This window comes from Callithrix jacchus, chromosome 7 (genome assembly GCF_049354715.1).
Source record: "Callithrix jacchus isolate 240 chromosome 7, calJac240_pri, whole genome shotgun sequence".
NCBI classification, from domain to species: Eukaryota; Metazoa; Chordata; class Mammalia; order Primates; family Cebidae; genus Callithrix; species Callithrix jacchus.
In genome coordinates this window covers 114,268,013-114,286,752 of record NC_133508.1, presented here as the reverse complement: position 1 = coordinate 114,286,752, position 18,740 = coordinate 114,268,013, and the positions used below count along the sequence as shown (strand labels likewise).

Below are 18,740 nucleotides of genomic sequence, written 5' to 3'. Positions count from 1 at the left end.
GCGTCCAATGGGTGCAGGAAATGTTCTAGTTTAGTTAGTTACAAAGATATTTGGAGATTAAGCTTGAATGGTGTAGAGGCTAAAAGCCTAAGCTTTGCATTTCTGTTGCTTGTCAGCCTGATAAATGCACACTATACAAGGAACATAATGATTAAAATTATGAATAAGAAAATACATTTATAAACGAAGAAAACCAAACGTAGAGGAGAAAAATTGAGGTTGAAATAAGAGAAATCAAATAAGAGGAATACAAATAATACATTGAACTGGTTAAAAAGAAAAACCAGGAGCTCAGAAATTAAAAAGTATAACTAGGGAAAAATGAGATAAAAGAATTAAAATTTTAGATGTTAAAATCAGGAACGTAGAATTTCACGGATATCATTGCAAATACAGCTTAAGTAGAAAAGGAAACAACAATGTTTTCAACTGGAAACAATGGAGGGAAAAAGTAAATGGAATAGAAAGACTAAGCAGGTAGCTGAAACATTTTAAAGGAGGATAAAAAATAAGCAAAAAGCTAGTCAAAGGAGTATAGCATTCTCTAAGTGCTAAACATTTAGAGAACAAAGCAACCTAAATATAAAAGACAAGAGCTGAACACTTTAAAACATGAGAAGAGCAAACTTTGTTTTTTAAACAAAGCAAATTACTTGCTTTATAAGGACATCTGGATTTTGTTACTATTATTCTCCAGATGCTAAAGCAGCCTCACATTCCAGTAGATTGTCTCTGTACTTTTGATTCCCAAGGTCAAGGTCTTTGCAAAGCACCCTTAGGGTTCCTTTAGGCCAAAGCCAAAGGTAGCAAGCAGTTCAAAATGTTTAACCTCTTCTAGCTCCTCTTTCTCCAAAGGCTCTTGTCTCCTTTGTCTGCATGGTCTTTAATTAGATACCTTGAAGAGTTGGCCAGGGAAACAGGCTGGAAAGATACATGCCCTGGCTTGGCCAGCCCTGTTGAAGCCTTGGCCTTGCTAGCATTCCGGTAGACGCGCATTTCATTGCTTGCTGGGGAGCCCAGGAATCACTACAAATATATTGCCTGCCTAGATAGTTCTAGGTGCTGAGATTATTACAGACTCTTCTTCCCATCACGTTGCTGGCTGCAGTTTAGACAATCATACTATTTTGTAATATTTCAGGCCCAGGTAGAGAGTCAGTAACTTTTGGCCTACCACCCACAGTAAGAAGTACATTTCAGGCCGGAGGCGGTGGCTCAAGCCTGTAATCCCAGCACTTTGGGAGCCCAAGGCGGGTGGATCACGAGGCCAACAGATTGAGACCATCCTGGTCAACATGGTGAAACCCCGTCTCTACTAAAAATACAAAAAATTAGCTGGGCATGGTGGCACGTGCCTGTAATCCCAGCTACTCCGGAGGCTGAGGCAGGAGAATTGCCTGAACCCAGGAGGCAGAGGTTGCGGTGAGCTGAGATCGCACCATTGCACTCCAGCCTGGGTAACAAGAGCAAAACTCCGTCTCAAAAAAAAAAAAAAGAAGTCCATTTCATATGGTGACTCAATACATACATATACATATATATCTATATAACTGAAAAAGAAATTTTATAACATAAATACCCTCTCTAATATCATGTCCTCCATTACTTTCTTTGTGTTGTTTATTACAGAATTGTCTCATGTAGAAGCTAGAGCAATGGTTTTAAAAATTATTTTGCTTCTATCCACACTAAGAAATACATTGTGTCCCAATGCACATATGTTTATGTATCTATATAGTTAAAAGTTCACAACACAATAGTCTTTCTTCTAATAGCATATCTTTTCATCTTCTATTGTATTGTATTATAGTTCTATTTACAGCTTCCCAGTTGTATCTACCTACATTAGCAACTCCAAGATTCCTACCAAGCCAACTCAATGACAGCACAGACAACCACAGACAAGGAAAGTGCCTAATGGGAGGTAGAATCACTACAAAATCTTGGTGCTGAAAATGCACTTTACTACTCCCTATTGATGCTCTGGTCTATACATTGTGTCTCTGTTCCTCCTACACTTGTGAAACATAAATACCTTTTATCTGTAAGGTGCTTATAATAGGGGATGGGGAGCCAAGATACTGGTGAAGAGAGCTCAGAAGGGTTTCTAGATGTCATTGAATTGAGACTATCTGTTGGACATAATTTTTTTGGAAGCTACAGAAAATCTAGTTCAGGTATTCTTAAATAAAAAGTTAGAATTTATTTACATGACTGAATGTTTAGGAGAGATTTGTCTTCAGGCTCAGCTTGATCCAGGACTAAATGATATTCTAAGATGCATCTCTCAGCTATGCTTCTGTGAAATGTCTCCATACTCAAGGTGGCTCTCCTTGTGGTTGCAAATATGACTGTTATAGTCCCAAACCCTAAAGCACCATGAACTGGAGGAAAAGTTTGTATCTTTGCCTAGGGTCATGTTCTCATTCCTGCACCAATTATTATGTCTGGGGAGACAGGATATGCCAATAGGTGTAAGCCAGTCAGGGCCTACTCCTGGAGCTCCCACATGATTAAGAGTGGAGGGACTGATTTTTCAAAGAAAATATGGGGAACTGTGACTTGGAAGATGGGAAAATGGAAGTGGGGCTGCCAAAGGCAGGTGCTTACTCTACTGAGCCTCAGATGCAGCATGGACATAAGAAAAAAGGTTGTGGTGGGGAAGCCTTGTCAACAGGGGACAGGCCAGGAACAGGGCTGTAATGTGGAAGGAGCAGCAGGAGTGAGGCCTGGGGCTACCTTACATCATCTGGTGTAGCTGGAGCTTCAGGGCACACACTGAGGAGCAGTGAGAGATGAGGTGAGAGCTGATAAAGCAGCCTGTGGGTTCTGATTTCCAGGCTACAGACTGAAGACTAAATTTAGCAGCTGATCAGAAATCAGAGAAAGATTTAAAGTAGAATTAGCACCATAGGAGATTAACTTTGCATTAATGAAATGGGACAGAAATGCATTGGAGAAAGACTCCTGGAAGATTCCAGTATTCCAGGCAAGAGTTAATGGAGTGCCAAACAGGGTAGCAATGAGTGTAGAGAGAGCAGAGGAATTAACTCCAAAGCTCTGTTCCCCTCTCTCTCATAACCCCATGAAACTTTCTGTTCTGTTGACTTATGCAAAAGTGGGAGAGATCATTTAATATTCAATTGGCTTCAAACAACGATTAAATAATTCCTGAGAGCTTTAGTTTTCAAAAAAGAAGAAACAACCTGTTGGAAAAAAAAAAAATGAATAGTTATGTAACTCATTACAGAAGCCTATCTCATCACATGGTTAAATTACTTTGCAACAAATGAAATGAAATAAAGACATTTCTAAGACACTAAACAGGCTCCAGAGGCCCCTCTCTCTCTAGAGCCCTGTGGTGAGAATTATCCTCCTCCTTATCTTATAGAACCTTGGTTTCAACTGTCCAATATTACATATATGCATTTTTTATTACCCACTAGATTATGATGAGGGTTTCGGGTGACAGAAACCTCTTCAGGTTGAGTAAAATAATTTCCTCTTTCCTAGCACCTCTACTTGGATCCAAGCACCATGACTAGAGCTGGGATATGGATATGAATCCCAGCTAGACCTGAACCTAGGGAGGCTCTGGTTTAGTGTGGCAAGTAAGGCATTTAACAAGTGCTGGGAGAGACATCTGAACAGAGTGCAGTGAGAGGAGAGGTCCACTGTGTGTGGGAAGAACTGGAAATGCTTCATCAGAGGCAACACTTAACAACGAGTCTTAAAAGACAAGTAGTCAAAGAAGGCAGGAGAAAGGAGGAGCATTGGAAAGTGCTCACATCTGGCAGATGGATGTTTGAATATGGAGAATGCCATAGAAACTTTGAACTCATGATGTCTTCAGAAATATGTAGAGGAGTTTCTTAGAGAAACTCTAAGAGGACTCTAAGTTGCCTGAATCCAGAAATTGGCTCAACCTCTGTCCATTCTGGGACTGAGTCATCTGGTAGAAATCAATATGTGAATTTGGAGTTTACACAGATTTTTATATATTCTTATTTAATTTTGTTTTAAAAAGATAAGGTCTTGCTCTGTTGCCTAGGCTGGATTTCGATCATAGCTCACCATAACCTCAAACTCCTACATTTGAAACATGTCCCCAACCTAAGCCTTTTGAGTAACTGGGACTAAAAGTATGTACCACCACCCCAGGCTAATTTTAAAACATGCATTTTTATAGAAACAGGGTCTCACTATGTTGCCCAGGCTTCTCTTAAACTCCTGGCCTCAAGTAATCTTCGTGCCTCAGTCTCCCAAAGCTTATTTAATTTTTACTACAATGCTGTACAATGGAAATGATAGGAGGAAACCCAGTTTTACAGAAAATAGGTTTAGCAAAGTCACTGAGAGTCACACAGCTGGGAAGGGAGGATGGAGTGGCCTCGTGAGATGGGCTGGTTTGTAGATCTTTTGCTGCACTAGAGCATATGGCTTCTACCTGCTCTCTGCTTGCAGTGACTCTGTCCCTTTGGAGTTGAGTCAGACAACTAGGGCTCCCTTTTCTGTCCATTGCTATTTCACTTCTTCATTTGTGTGCCAGCATAAGCCCAACAGTTTTGACACCTGTTCAATGAAGAAGCCTTTTATAGACAGAATAAACTGTACACACACACACACAGACACACAAATACACACACGCACATATGCACACATGCAAGAATAATGGGTAATCTATAGTGAAAGACATCTGGTGTTAAAGATACAAGTTTATTATTACTAAAATAAGTCAAGCAAGATTCGTTTCTCCTCTACATTAGAGACACTTATGCTGAGAACAAGAAGTAATTTAAAGAAATTGAAACATCTATACTTGAAGCCATTTTTGATGTATTTCTTTAAAATAACAGTTTTAATATTCCTAGAAATACCATAAAGCATTATTTTATTCATGTAACTGCCATGCTTAATGAACTTCAGTGATACCCTGCAAATGTCACCAAGTCTGCACTCTTCTGCTTGGAATTCAAGGTCCGCAATAATTTCATCACAACCTAGATTTCTAGTTTTATTTCCAAACTGTCCTCTGAATCCCTTAGAGTTTTCCTCCTCTGTCTGGGCTTGCTTCTCTCTGCTTACCTTCAATTTTAGTCCTACCTCCTCAGTGAAATCTGCTGCTACTGACAATATTGTCTATGCTGAAAATACTTGGCAGAAATTCAAAAACTTCTTCTGAGGACTAACATCCCAATTTGGCATACTGTGGGCACAAGTCTCTTGCCAGTGAAATCTCTTGCCAGTTTAGTGTGGTATTCTCTCATCCTATGAGTGAGCCTGGCTGGTGATGCCTCTCCTTCAAGAGCTTGCATTTGATGAAAAAAGAGCTCTAGTCTCATGAAAGGCCTATTAGCTGGGTGGCCCATTTGGTAACAGTCAAATCCATATCTTGTTACAAACTCAAAGAATGAAAAGTACTAGTAGTGAAAAGGCAAGTGATTAAGGCAAGTGAAAAGGCAAGTAGTGAAAAGGCAAGTAACACTTCCAACATCTTGTCTTGTTTTAATGGAAACAACATGTTATTAAAATGCTAGGCCAGCTAAAATGAGACTCATATGTCTGAAATCCAGGAAAGGAAGAAAGCTAATATGTGGACACCAGAGGCAGAAGAATATGGTTGTAACATGGTCCAAGAAAAGAGGAAGCTGAAAAATTATAGTAGAATAACTGCAGGAAAGGATCATGCTGTAAATGAAGGAAGACTCACCAAAAAGGGCTTTGAAAATTCTACATTTGAAGCAAAAACTTATGAGAAGGAATACAGCTCTCACCAGGGACCAACTTGATTTTCTCTTTATGCTGTGACAGGAAAGGGGGATGATACAGTCAGAAAATGTATTTCAGCAAAACATTTGCTAAAGCCTTCCACTGTATTCTTATAAAATAAAGAGAAATATGCTTTGGATCAAGCAACAGATACCAGGTAGATCAGTCATATCAAAATTAGCGGCTTTTTATTAATCCTGCAGGGACTCTGTGGCTGGACTACCATCTTCTAATAATATGCTTAGCAACTTTACACTTGGCACAAACAATGAGGGATTAGATGTCTAAGAGATGGCAGAATTAAAATTATTTTGACAAGCTGACACCAGTACTATTAAAGTTAACATAGATAAATGTTAAGTTCTTTATGTAGGCTGATTGTTTTTCTGCTGAGGTTGCTATGGTTTAGTATACAGGGTTATAAGAAGATGCTGCTATGAGCTGAATGTTTGTGCACTTCCACCCCCAAAATTCCCATGGTGAAGCCTATTCCCCAATGTGATGATATCTGGAGGTGGAGCTTTTGAGAGATAATTAGGTCATGAGGGTGGAGCCCAAATGAATGGGATCAATACCGTTTTAAAAAGAGGAGGAAATGGGGGATTCAACTAGGAAGATGACATCTCCAACAAGGAAGCAGACCCTCACAAGATACTGATTTGCCAGCACTAGTGATCTTGGACTTCCCAGTCTCCAAAACTGTGAGAAATAAATGCTTGTTGTTTCACCACCCAGTCTATGGTAATTTGCTATAGAAGCCCAAACTGACCAAGATGCTATTGGGAATTATAGTTGATCCTATGACAACTTGCTCTTTTAAAAATTAATTTTAAGTATTTTTAAATATTCCATATGTAATTATTTTATATTCTATATCTGATAATTCAAATTTCTAAATTGTTGCTTGTTATTTCTGAGGAATCTCCCTTATGCTGGTATATTTCCTTTGGTATTTTGTGATTTTTACATAGATTATACAGATACATGTCTGACGAGGAGCCTACAAAGGAATGTTGCTTCCTAAAAAATGTATTAACAGAAATACAGGTTTGGGCTAAAGGGTATTGCTTTGAATTGATCAGATGGTCTGTGTTGGAGTGAATTAAATAATAGCTCAGACCGGGTAAGAGAAAATGAACAAACTGGGAAATAGAATTGAACAAATGACCTAGGATGTGACACAAAAGATAGGGAGATGAAAAACATGAAAAAATGATTAAGAACATGGAGGATAAAACAGAAGATCTAATATGTATCTAACTTGAGTCCTAAACGGGAGAATAGAGGTAATATATGAGAAGCAATAGATCATGTTTAAAGGTTTTCTGGAGATGATGATAGATGTCACTCTGTAGATGTAGGAGGTAACCTATATAACCAGCAGAATAAAGAAAATCCTTATCTAGACATATTGTAGTGAAATTTTAGAACTCCGAAGATCAACAAGATCATACAAGCAGCCAGAGACTATACAAAGGAATAATAAAGCAATGGCAGAAGACTTTTTAACAGTGACATAAATCAGCAGATAGTCAAACAATATCTTTAAACAGGTGAGAGAAAATTGCTGTTAACTTAGAATTGTGTATCCAGAAAAGCAAGGCAAGGATGGAATAAAGACATATTCATGCATACAAATATGATAGTTTCCCCACAAATAAATCTTCGTCAATGGAGCCTCTAAAGAATTTAAGAACAATAGAAAAAAACGGTGAAGAATTCTGATATGCAAAAAGGAATGGAGAACAAAAACAGGTAAATAAGTATAAATTGAAGTAATAAAAATATAAAAATATATGTAAAATTAAACTAATTTCTAATTTGTGGAACTGAAAAAGTGGTGTATAAAATTGACTGTGTAGAAAGAATATCACTGAGAATTAAAGGATTCTAAAGTCCTTGATTCTTCAGGCCTGGAGGGGGAATTTGAAGATATTGATCATAGAATTTCTTAAGTTGTTAAGAATATATGATAAAAGTTTACTTCAAGAGTAACCATTAGCAGAAAAAGCATATAATGTCCAAATTACAGAAAGCGAAAAGAGGAATAACAATAAACATGACCAATTAGAAGAAATGGGCAATAAAGGAGAGAAAGGCTTAGAAGAAGAATGAATGAATGAAAATTACAAAATAGGATTATAGTAACAAGTCTAAATAGAATGTTAATTCCCCAAATTAGAAATTAAGCCAACTTTCTAATAAAAGACAGAGATTGTCAGATTTCAGAAAATCAAAAGATTATGTTGTTTTTAAGAAATACCTAAAATATGAGGGCACAAAAGACTGAAAGTAAAAAAAAAAAATTTAAGATATTTATAGGAAACAGTAACAAAAAGAGCATTCAGTTATATTGACAAAAAAAAAAAATACAGACTTTAAGGTAAAAGTGGTATTAGGAATACAAGTAGTTAATACCAAATGCTAAAGACTAACTTCAAAATGATGAAAAACTTATATACACCTTAGAATAACTAAAGCAAAAACAGTTGTAGATTTATAGAGGAAAAGTGACAAATTCAATATCACATTGGGTAAGCAAAAAACATTTCTCTATTATTGTTTGACCTAACAGATTAAAATTAGTAAAAATATAAAATATTTGAACAACACAATTAGCAAGCTTGATGTAATGTGAGTATTATGGAAAACTGGGCTCCAGTATTAGAGAAAAACACATATTCTTCTCTAGTACACACGAAACACTTGCACAACATGACAATGTACTGTATAAAATGGGTCTCAAATATTTAAAACAACATAATGCTGACCATATTCTCTAACCACAAGCAGTTAAGTTAGCTATCAACATAAAAAGATTAATGAAGTTTTATATATTTGGAAATTTGAGATATCTGAATAACTGGGGAAAAGAGGTGATTCTCCCTTACAGTACAACCCCATATTCCAGACAAAATATAGAATACATCATGAAAAAAAAAATCAGTACTTGGTAAACACCACAGTAATAGTTTTTGAAGCAAGGATCATCAATGGATGCTAACATTAGTGAGTGAAAGCATGATGAAAACAGGATATTTTCAAATTATCAACCTGCAAGATTCTTAACAGTTATAAAAGGGAAAACAGTAACTTGACATGAGGAAACCTAAGACATCAACTGTATTAGTAAAGATTTTTCAGAGAAACAAAACTGATAGAACATCTCTTTCTCTCTCTGTACGTGTATGTGTGTGTGTGTGTGTATACATAGTGCAGATGTACTTATATGTATAAATACAGACTTATGTATGTATATGTGTGTATATAAATATGTATACAATAAAATGGAAATTATGGAAACAAGAAGATAATGCAATGACATCAAGTGCTGAAGAAAAAAACCTGTCAAAGTAAAATGCAGTGTTCAGTAAAAATATCCTGCATCCGACTGGATAAAGAAAAGTAAATTACTGCTTTTTATAAGAGAACCAATTTAAATGAAAGAACATAAGACAATTGAAATTTTAAAAAAACATAAAAGGGTAGAAGAGGATATAAACATACAAACATGAATAAGAGCAAGTGTAGCTAGACCAGTGCCAGGCAAAATAGGATTTAAGGAGTGCAGCATCACTAAAGATAATGAAATACATTTTACAATGGCAAAAAGATCACTTCTAAAGAAAGGTATAACAATCCTAAATAGAAATAGTTATAGGTTTCCATATATTCTCCTCAGTAAATGACAGAAGGAACAGACAACAAAATCAGTTAAGTATAAAAAAGATTTGGACAACATTAGTAATCAACTTAACTTAATTGACACATAAAGATTACTACCCACAACTATAGTAAAATACACATGGGATATTCATCAAAATAGACAACATTCTGAACCATTAAAAAAAGTCTAAATAAATTTCAGAAAAAAGAATGGAAATAATACAGATTATAATTATAATTTGATTATTGTTTGCCAGAGTAGTGTTGTGATGTTTGACCACAATGGAACAGAGTTAAAAATTACCTAAAACATTTCTAGAAAATGCCAACATATTTAAAAATGAAGCAACATATATCTGAATAACTCATGCATTAAAAAAAAAACACAAGGGAAATTTTAAGATATTTTGAAGTGAATGTTAATGAAGATTCAACATATCAAAAGTTGTGAGATGTAGCTAAATCAGAATTTAGAGAAAAATTTATAGCTTCGGAGTCATATATTAGACAGGAAGAATGAAAAAAAATCATAGACCTAAACTTCCACCTCAAGAAGCTAGAACAAGTACAGCAAATTAAATCCAATGAAAGGAGGAGGGAAACACTAAGACAGACAGACAGAGAGAGAGAGAAAAAGAGAGAGAGAACCACTATCAGTAAAGAAGAAAAGATATACAAGCTATCCCACAGAAATTAACAAAAGAATAGGAGTATTACAAACAACTTTATTTCATTTAGATGAAATGGACAAATTTATTTAAAAACACAATTCATCAAAATTGACAGAAGTGGAAATAGAAAATCTACTTCTGTACTTATTAAAGATATTGAATCTATAATTAAAAATCTCTTCACATGGAAAATTGTAGCTTTGAATGGCTTTAATTACTTTGAACACTCAAGGAAAAAAATAATACCAACATTACACAAACTCCTGTAGAAAACAGAAAAAGTGGAAACCCTTTCTAATCCATTAATGACACTAGCATAACCTTGATATCAAAACCTAAAAAAGTTAATACAAGCAAGAAAAATTACAGACCAAACTATCTCGTGAAAACTTTTGTAAGAAATCCTTTAAAAAAAACAGCCTTGAAATATAATAATAAGTAGAAAGGATACTACATCATAAGTGTTTTTATTTTTCCTCCAATGCAAGTTTGTATTAACATTTGAAAACCAGTGTGTTGGAATAAATTAAAATGGGAACTGGGCCTGAAGAATCCCTGAGCAGACCCCAAAGAGCTCTCTTGCCATGTTTTTGCCAAGTGAGTATAAAATGTGAAGATGGCCCTGCAATGTGGAAGAGGGCTCTTAGCAGAATCTGAACATGCTGGCACCAATCTCAGACTTCCTGACCTCCAGAACTCTAAGAAATAAATTTCTGCGTTTGAAAGCCACTCAGTCTATGGCACTTTGTTGTAGCAGTCCAGATGGGCCAAGACAGTCCACCAAAATACATGTTTAAGAATGTTCATAACAACTGCATTTATAGTAGCCCTAAAATGAAAGCAACCCAAAAGAGCATCAGTATTAGAATTAGTAATTCTAATGCAATGTGATACTACACAGCAATGAAAGAACTATTGGTGGGAATAAACCTTACAAACATAATTTTGATGGAAAGAAGTTGGATATAAAAATATACCACATGGGCTGGGCGTGGTGGCTCATGCCTGTAATCCCAGCATTGTGGGAGGCCAAGGCGGGCGGATCACCTGATGTCAGGAGTTCAAGACCAGCCAGGCTAACATGGTGAAACCCTGTTTCTACTAAAAATCCAAAAAATATCCAGGTGTGGTGGCAGGCACCTGTAATCCCAGCTACTCAGGAGACTGAAGCAGAATCGCTTGAACCCATGAGATGGAGGTTGAACCCAGGAGGCGGAGGTTGCATTGAGCTGTTCTACAAGGTGTTAAGATTTATTATAAAGTTATAGTAACTAAGACCTTGATTTTTATTAGTAAAGAGATAGTCGATTTGATTAGAATTGAACAGATTACAGAGAGCAGAAATAAATTCCCACATATGTGAAAATTTGATTGCAAATCACTAGGGAAAAACAAATTCTTCAGTAAATTGTGCTGGCTAGGACAGTTGGTATCTATATAAAAACAGAAGTGAGTGCTACCTCACATCATATAAGAAAATAAATCGTGACTGCCATGTGAAAGACAAAGGCTTTGAAATTTTTAGGATAAGATATAGGAAAATAGTTAATAAGAACAGTAGAAGATTTATTAAATAAACAAGAAGCTCTAATGACACAGAAAACATGAAATTGATATAAACAATACAATGTAAAACTTTTGTTCTTGAAAGGCACCATAGACAAAAAGAAAAGACAAGCCACAAATTGGAAGGAGATACTTATAACACAGACAATCAACAAAAATAGTATCAAGAATATGCTAAGAAGAAAGAGTAAAGTAACCCAGGAGAAGAGTGAACAAAGATGAATAGCCATTTTTCATCGATGATGTAACACTCATGGGGAATTAACAATAAGAAAAAATGCTAAACTAGATAAGGAATAAGGGAAATATATGTAAAGATCATAATGAGATATAACTTATATCCGCCAAGCTGGCCAAAAATTTACAGTCTGGAAATACCAGGTGTTGGCAAGGATGTGGAACAACTACTGTCAGGAGTATAAAATGTCCAACCATTTTGAGAAACAACTTGGCAATATCAAGCACATGTGAACATTTCACTCTACAGCCCAGAAATTTGATTCCTAGGTATGCTCTAAAACATTCTTGCACACATGTACTAGAATTTTCTAAGAACGTTCAGACAAGCATTGTATATATTAGTAACAAGCAGAAAACCCAAATATTCACTGAAAGAATGAATAAAAGTAAATTATGGTATATTCACATGATGGCATTATACAGTAGTGAAAATAAACTAGAGTTATATATATGCAAAGGATATGGATAAATCTTGGGAAAAAGCAAGTTTCAGAAGACATATACAACATTTTAACAGGATTATAATGTATATAAATATGCAAAACAAAATGATATAGTATTTATATATATATATCTGTATGTAACAAACCATTTAGAAAGCAAGAAAATGGTAAATAAAAATATTCAAGACAATAGAAGGAATACTTAGGTAGCTTCAAAAATAGTGATAATGTTCTTTTTATGTTTGCTTCATAATTTACACATTCATCACATTATTTGGTGTGTATCAAATATTATATAAGTAATATTCTAATAGAAATTGTTGCCTGTAGGATTAAATTTCTGCCACGAAGTACGTGGTGACAAAGAACAGACACTCCAGAGACGGTCTCTTTGGCTTCTAACCTGCCTTTCCCACTTAATGGAGGCACGACCTTGGGCGAGTTACTGAAGTGCCTTGTACCTCAATTTTTGCATCTGTAAAGGGGAATGATAAAAGAACCTGTGTCACGGAGTTATTGTGAGGACTAAATGGATTTATATATGTGAAGCATGTAGAAGAATGCTTGATAGAAGACATGCTGTGTCCGTTCTCATCTTCATCACCCAGGGGGCCAGATACACAACTTCTGTTAGTTTCAGTTTACTTGTCTGCAAAATGGGATAATAGTAAGATTATAGTGAAATAATATATGTCACAAAGGACATTGTGCAAAACACAGAAGATATTCAACAGACAGTATAATTATAAAAATTTTGACTCAATATTATGAATTTCCTATATTTGGTTTTGAAATTAAAGAGCTAGTCACGTGGTAAAGAACTAAGGACACTAACCATTGAGATAACTTATGTTGTGAGCAAAGACATTCTTAAAATTTTATGAAATAACATTGTGTGATTATAACGTACATTTTGAAAATGCTAGAAAATCTGTGAACCTCTCCATTTAGAAATAAACACTTATCTCAGTTTAATGTAGTATCTTCTAGCCCTTTTCCTATGCTTTAAAAAATGAAATTGAGATCACACATTTAAATAAGTATATGGAAGAGTAGATGGTGAGAGAGGAATTCTAGAATAGCCACATGCTCAAGAAGGTAATAATATGGTCCTTTGTAGAAGTAAATGTGGCAGCTGACTGACCTTTACTGCTTGCCTATTGCCCTCTCCTGCAGCTGGGAGGTAACCAAGCACCAGGTGCTGGCCAGGTGGTGATTCAGAAGCCTGAGATGCTCTGCCTGAGGACAGCTTTTCCCAAGGGTTCTCCTTTCCTTTCACATTCTGGTAGAGATGAAACCATTTCGGATCTGCTTCATGGAAACAAAATTTCTTTTTGTTTGTTTGTTTCATTTTTTTTTTTAAGATAAATGTATACTTAATTTTTATAAACCTTTGATAACCACCAGTTGGATTCCCAGCAGCTTTAGAAAGCTGTCAAGTTTAAAGCATGTTATCCCCTGTCTCATTTTAGTAGCTGAACCACAGAAGTCAGAGTCCAAGCTGTTCTTCCGCCTTTCTGCAGATGGTGTAGCATTTGTCAATATTAAATTTAATTTGTGCTAAGAGGAGTTCACTAACAGTGAAAACACAAAGCTTGCTGAACTTTACTTCACCTGTGTGCTCAGTACAGCCAGGATTAGCAAACCTAATGAATTCAGCAATATTATCCTGCCAAAATCTAGGTCAGCTCTGTTGATTAAAAACATTATAGGTTTAAGAACTAACCCTATAAAAATCCACTTAAAATTTTACTATATCAAAACATACTATATTCCTTGTACTTTTAAAATAGAAGGATGTGTTTATACCCAATTATCAATCCAATGGGTCAAAATTAAGAGGTCATCATCAACAACAGACATTTATTGAGCGCCTATTGTGTGCAAGGCACTATTCTAGGTATTGGCTACAGAGACAAAGGAGAAAGAGTCTCTGCCCTCGAGGAGCTTACAATCTAATTAGACTAACAGGACACACACACAAAAAGACAAAGGACAATTTAAGGTAGAATATAATATTAGGGCACTGAGTAGAAAGAAATGGGGTTTCAGCCTTTTTGCATTTGTATTTTAATACCCTGAGAAGATGGGATGAGTGACCTAGAAAAGAGGGGTTGCATCTGTTCATTTTTAAGCCTTGAGACACTCTCACCTCTTTCCATTCCAAAGTATCTTCTGGCATGTGCTAACACCTAGGCAATTGGTCCACACATCCTGCCCCCCCCCAGGACTTATTATTATAAATCTCTTTGAGATGGCCTTCTGATAGGGTGACCTACTGTCATGGTGCCCAGGGCTGCCCTGATTTTAGCATTGAAATCTGTGTCTTGGAGTCCCCTCTTCTTCCCTCCCCATCTGGCCCTGGATAAACCAAGATGGTGCTTCCAAAGTATCTTGTCTGGTAGCCATATATACTCCCACCTACCATGGTCATTACTCTGGCAAGGACCTACTCCAAATCTGCCCCCTAGATAGACTTTTAGTTTAAAAACCTACAAGGAAGACCTTAACAGCCCCAAAAACTGCTGGTTTAAGAGCACACTGTAGACAAAATAAGACAATTGGGAGAAAATGACAGCAAAGAGACACGATGAGGTTCAAGAGAAAGCAATGAGAATGGAAGAAATGATTGGGTCAAATATAAAACATGTAGAGTGTTAACATCACCGCCTAATGCTGCAGAGACAGATAGGAACACAGACCCTTCTCTCAGAGCAGGTTTATTGAACAATTCGAAGCATCACCCTGGTGGAATCCAGGGTATATTTCTGAAATGAGGTTGGTCTTACCAGGGCCAGATATTTAGGCAGCTACTGAATGGATGCATATGACTTTAAATAATACTATCTTAATCCTAACATAATTTCAATTTTCTTCTTCTATTTTTACTTAGCATTAATTATCTTCTAAGTTGATAATTTTAAGTTTTGAGGGGAGTTTTTATTTCAAAATGAGATTATTTCCCTCCATTCTCATGTAATTCAAATAGATCAGAAATGGGGAGAACTTCAGAAAACAAAGGATACACAAATCTGTGAGGGACCACGCAAATTTCTCTTTAGTTAGAGTACTTTGTGTTTTGCTTTCATTTATTTATTTTTCTAAAAGAAAAGATCTTACTCTGAAATCTGATGACCTCAGAAGTCCCTGAATTGCTCAGGTTTTATGTGTAGCCCTTACGAGTACATACCAGGGTTAGCGAAGCACAGGGACTTAGTTGCCAAATTCCCATTAACGGTAATGGAAATCACACAGCTAAGTCCCCACGCAGCATGCTGAATATTTACCTCCTAATGTTCTTTTAATGTATGCTTTCTTGGGTGAATATTTACTGTCGAATATTAAATCCAAGATTCCTCTTTTTATGGGCCATTTGAAGTGATTGATTTTGTTTGCAAATTCCTGTCTCTTTGCCCATAATGGCTATCTATTGTAATGGCCTCTGCCAAATGTTCTTATGTTGAAATAACAGAAGCCATGGATCGGCCAGCTGTGGCATTATATTACTGGGGTTTTAAAAGCTAGGAGGGAGCTGATGACACAGCTGGGAGAGAAGAAAAAGGTATGTAACATAACGAGTATGACGTAGGCTTCAGACACAGTCAGATACTGGAATCACTGAGGTCTATAAACATGGTTCTGTAGTCATATTTTATATCAGAGTTTATATTTAATGGTGTTGAATGGTGTTAAGACTGACAGTCATGAAATGATAGTGGCAAGACAAGAATTCAATTTGCCCACAACCAGGTTCATCAGCACAATCTATCAGATTTCTAGCCATTTTCTTTAATGCTGTAATAAAACCACTTTGCAGGTGGTAATTTTTTACACTTATTTACGCCACACTTTTTAAAAATATGAAATCACATATCCTAGCTACATGTAGATTTAAAACATTTCCCAGTTAAGCCAGGATTTTCAGAACTTGGTTTCTTTTCATTCTTTTGAGTATTTGAGAGGGAGAAGTTACAAACAAGATGGGAGCTACTGTGATGGGTTTTTTTTTTTAAAGAAAATCTAAAATCTGAAGATACACAGACATGTGAGATATTATTAGATGAGGCAATATAAGTACATTCTTGCATGTCTAAACTATTCCCTTCCCACTTTTCATAAATATAGAAGTTGTCAGAGGAGCCACTTATGTTTGAGGAACATAATCTCTTCAAGTGGTTATAAACTGTATACAATTAATATACTTGTTCATATGTTGATAAAACATGATGTGTTCAGAGTCCATACTGTGGAAGACAATGTGTTGAAATAGAATTCATAGCCACTTTTATGAAATAAAATTCATAGAAAACTTAAAGAACATATTCCAGTATGTTTGGGACAGCCAGTTCAATCCTACTGGCTTTTAATAGCCCAAGCCACACACCACAGTACCGACTTTGTTTTTGCTATGGAGTACCCTGATGGTGTTTGCATTTTAACAACAGTATTCCATATAATTGGTATTCCATATAATTACTTAGTGTAAGGAAGTGAAATCTTATTACTAATTAAGAAAAGGGAAAAGAGGTGGTAATGGCCAGGTCATGTCTGTAAAACAATGTCAGTCTTCATACATAATATTTGCTGGTGCCTTCAAATTTGGTTCTCTAATGCCTTCTAAGTAATGGGTAAAGAAAACACTAGTATATCTATAAGAATATTGCTTGTTTAAATAAAAATCTATAATACAAATTTATCTTGGCTCTGAATAAAATAAGTCTTTTATGCTCCTTCAGACCAGAGAATGGTAATGAATATTATCTAAGAAGATATGTAGTGAGTCTAAACAGTTCGTAGGATAAATGAGTTGAATAATAGGGCATCTCCTTGTAGTCTCTTTTCCTCACAAAAGGGCAGTTCTTTGCTCTTGTAGCCGGGGAACCACTTGGAAGTAGGTCTTTTGTGTGTGTGTGTGTAGCCTGTGTTGGTGTGTTGAGAGGCCAGGGAAGAGGTGGATGGTGATGCTTTGAAGGAAGCAGGGGGTAGATTTTAGCCCATGTGGACTCAGGAAGAAGAGAATTTTTAACCACAAGAGTGAGAAAAATATGAATGTCGATAAGGCCCCCAAAATAAGGTTCCCGCCACTGTTGGCGCCCATCACTCCAAGTGCAGTCTTCAAATGGGTCAACAAGAGGCCAGAAGTTTAGATCTGGGATGAAACCTAAGAGGTCATCTGGTACACTGACATCATTCTGCCGAAGAGGAAACTAGGGCTCAAGAGGGGATACTTACATAAATTATTACTAAAGAAAACTGTCTTTAAATTTCTCTTGTTAGCTTTCTTTTTGTTTTAATAACAGAATTTTTGGTTTTCAATTTTGTCCTTTTGGAACATTTCTGCACATTGGAAAATGTTATCTCTATTCTTTCTATAAAAGAGCAGTTTTTCTGAAGCCTAGAGGTTCAAAAAATACAACACAACATTTCCAAGTCAAATACCAACTGCATGCTAACAATGAGCACTGTGAACAGAGTAACTCGTCAACCCAATTCTAGGCCATTTCCAACCATCATTCAGGATTAAAGAGTTAGGAAGGCTAAATTACCACATAATCATCATCTATAAAAATACTGGCCTAGATTGCACTAAAAAACGCTCAGTAAATAAATATTGGACATTTGCTTTATGAAAGTCAGTGGAGATGTGCTCTTCAGAAACAGTCCATAGTTTCAGGCTGCATTTTACAAATCACACACACACAGTCTAACAGACGACAAAGGCTATAGATCAGGAAAGAATACAACTTGATAGAAAAATGTCTTTGACACAGTATTTCTATAAAGGAATGCAACTAATATTGTCGAGTTGCTTATGTTGCAGTTTCAAAGGCAATACTAAGATATCCAAAATGTTTTTAGCCATAGTGCTATAACTGAATTGAGTGTTTGGCTCCTAAGGTAACACCACTGAAAGGGACAACACTCATTAGGATGCATAACTTCTGGAATTTTTCCTTGCAATCCAACTGCACTGCTTTGTCACGCCTGGCAGGCATCTGTCCACGGTACTTCCTGAGGAGCGAAGCTGTTTTCTGCTGCCAGTTCTGTTACCCTTTCCTGTCTCGTGGCTCAGGAAGTTCAGGGTCTCAGTGTCTGATGCGGTGAATACCTGGGATTACAGTCTGGCACGCTCATCCCTTAGAAGACAGGTTTATTCTCTGGATGATTTATAGCAAGTGATTCTGGTTTCCAGTCTGGTTGAAAAAAGTGAATATTGAATGTCCGTGCCCAGTTCTTAAAGACTCGTTTCTCTGTGATAAAGCGGTGATGACTGCCCTTGCGTCCTCGTTCATGGGAGAGGTACATTGTACATTCATCAGGTCCAAAAGGTTCATAATAATGATAAGGTACTGAAGGGTGATTGGGATCCCTGTAGGAGGAAATT

At 36.3% G+C, this 18,740-nt stretch overlaps 1 protein-coding gene across 2 annotated transcripts in view; it reads right to left on the bottom strand.

Moving 5' to 3' along the window:
- ST6GALNAC5 (ST6 N-acetylgalactosaminide alpha-2,6-sialyltransferase 5) overlaps nucleotides 1–18,740 on the bottom strand; it is a 197,933-nt gene that overhangs the window by 5,693 nt on the left and 173,500 nt on the right. Inside the window, exon 5 of one of the 2 annotated variants that reach the window (XM_002750989.6) lies at nucleotides 16,006–18,725. The exons of the other annotated variant lie outside the window; for it this stretch is intronic. Coding sequence (XP_002751035.1) covers nucleotides 18,494–18,725 — 232 coding nt within the window. The 3' untranslated portion in view covers nucleotides 16,006–18,493. Of the gene's footprint in view, nucleotides 1–16,005; nucleotides 18,726–18,740 lie in introns of those variants that run through there. 2 annotated transcript variants of the gene reach the window in all.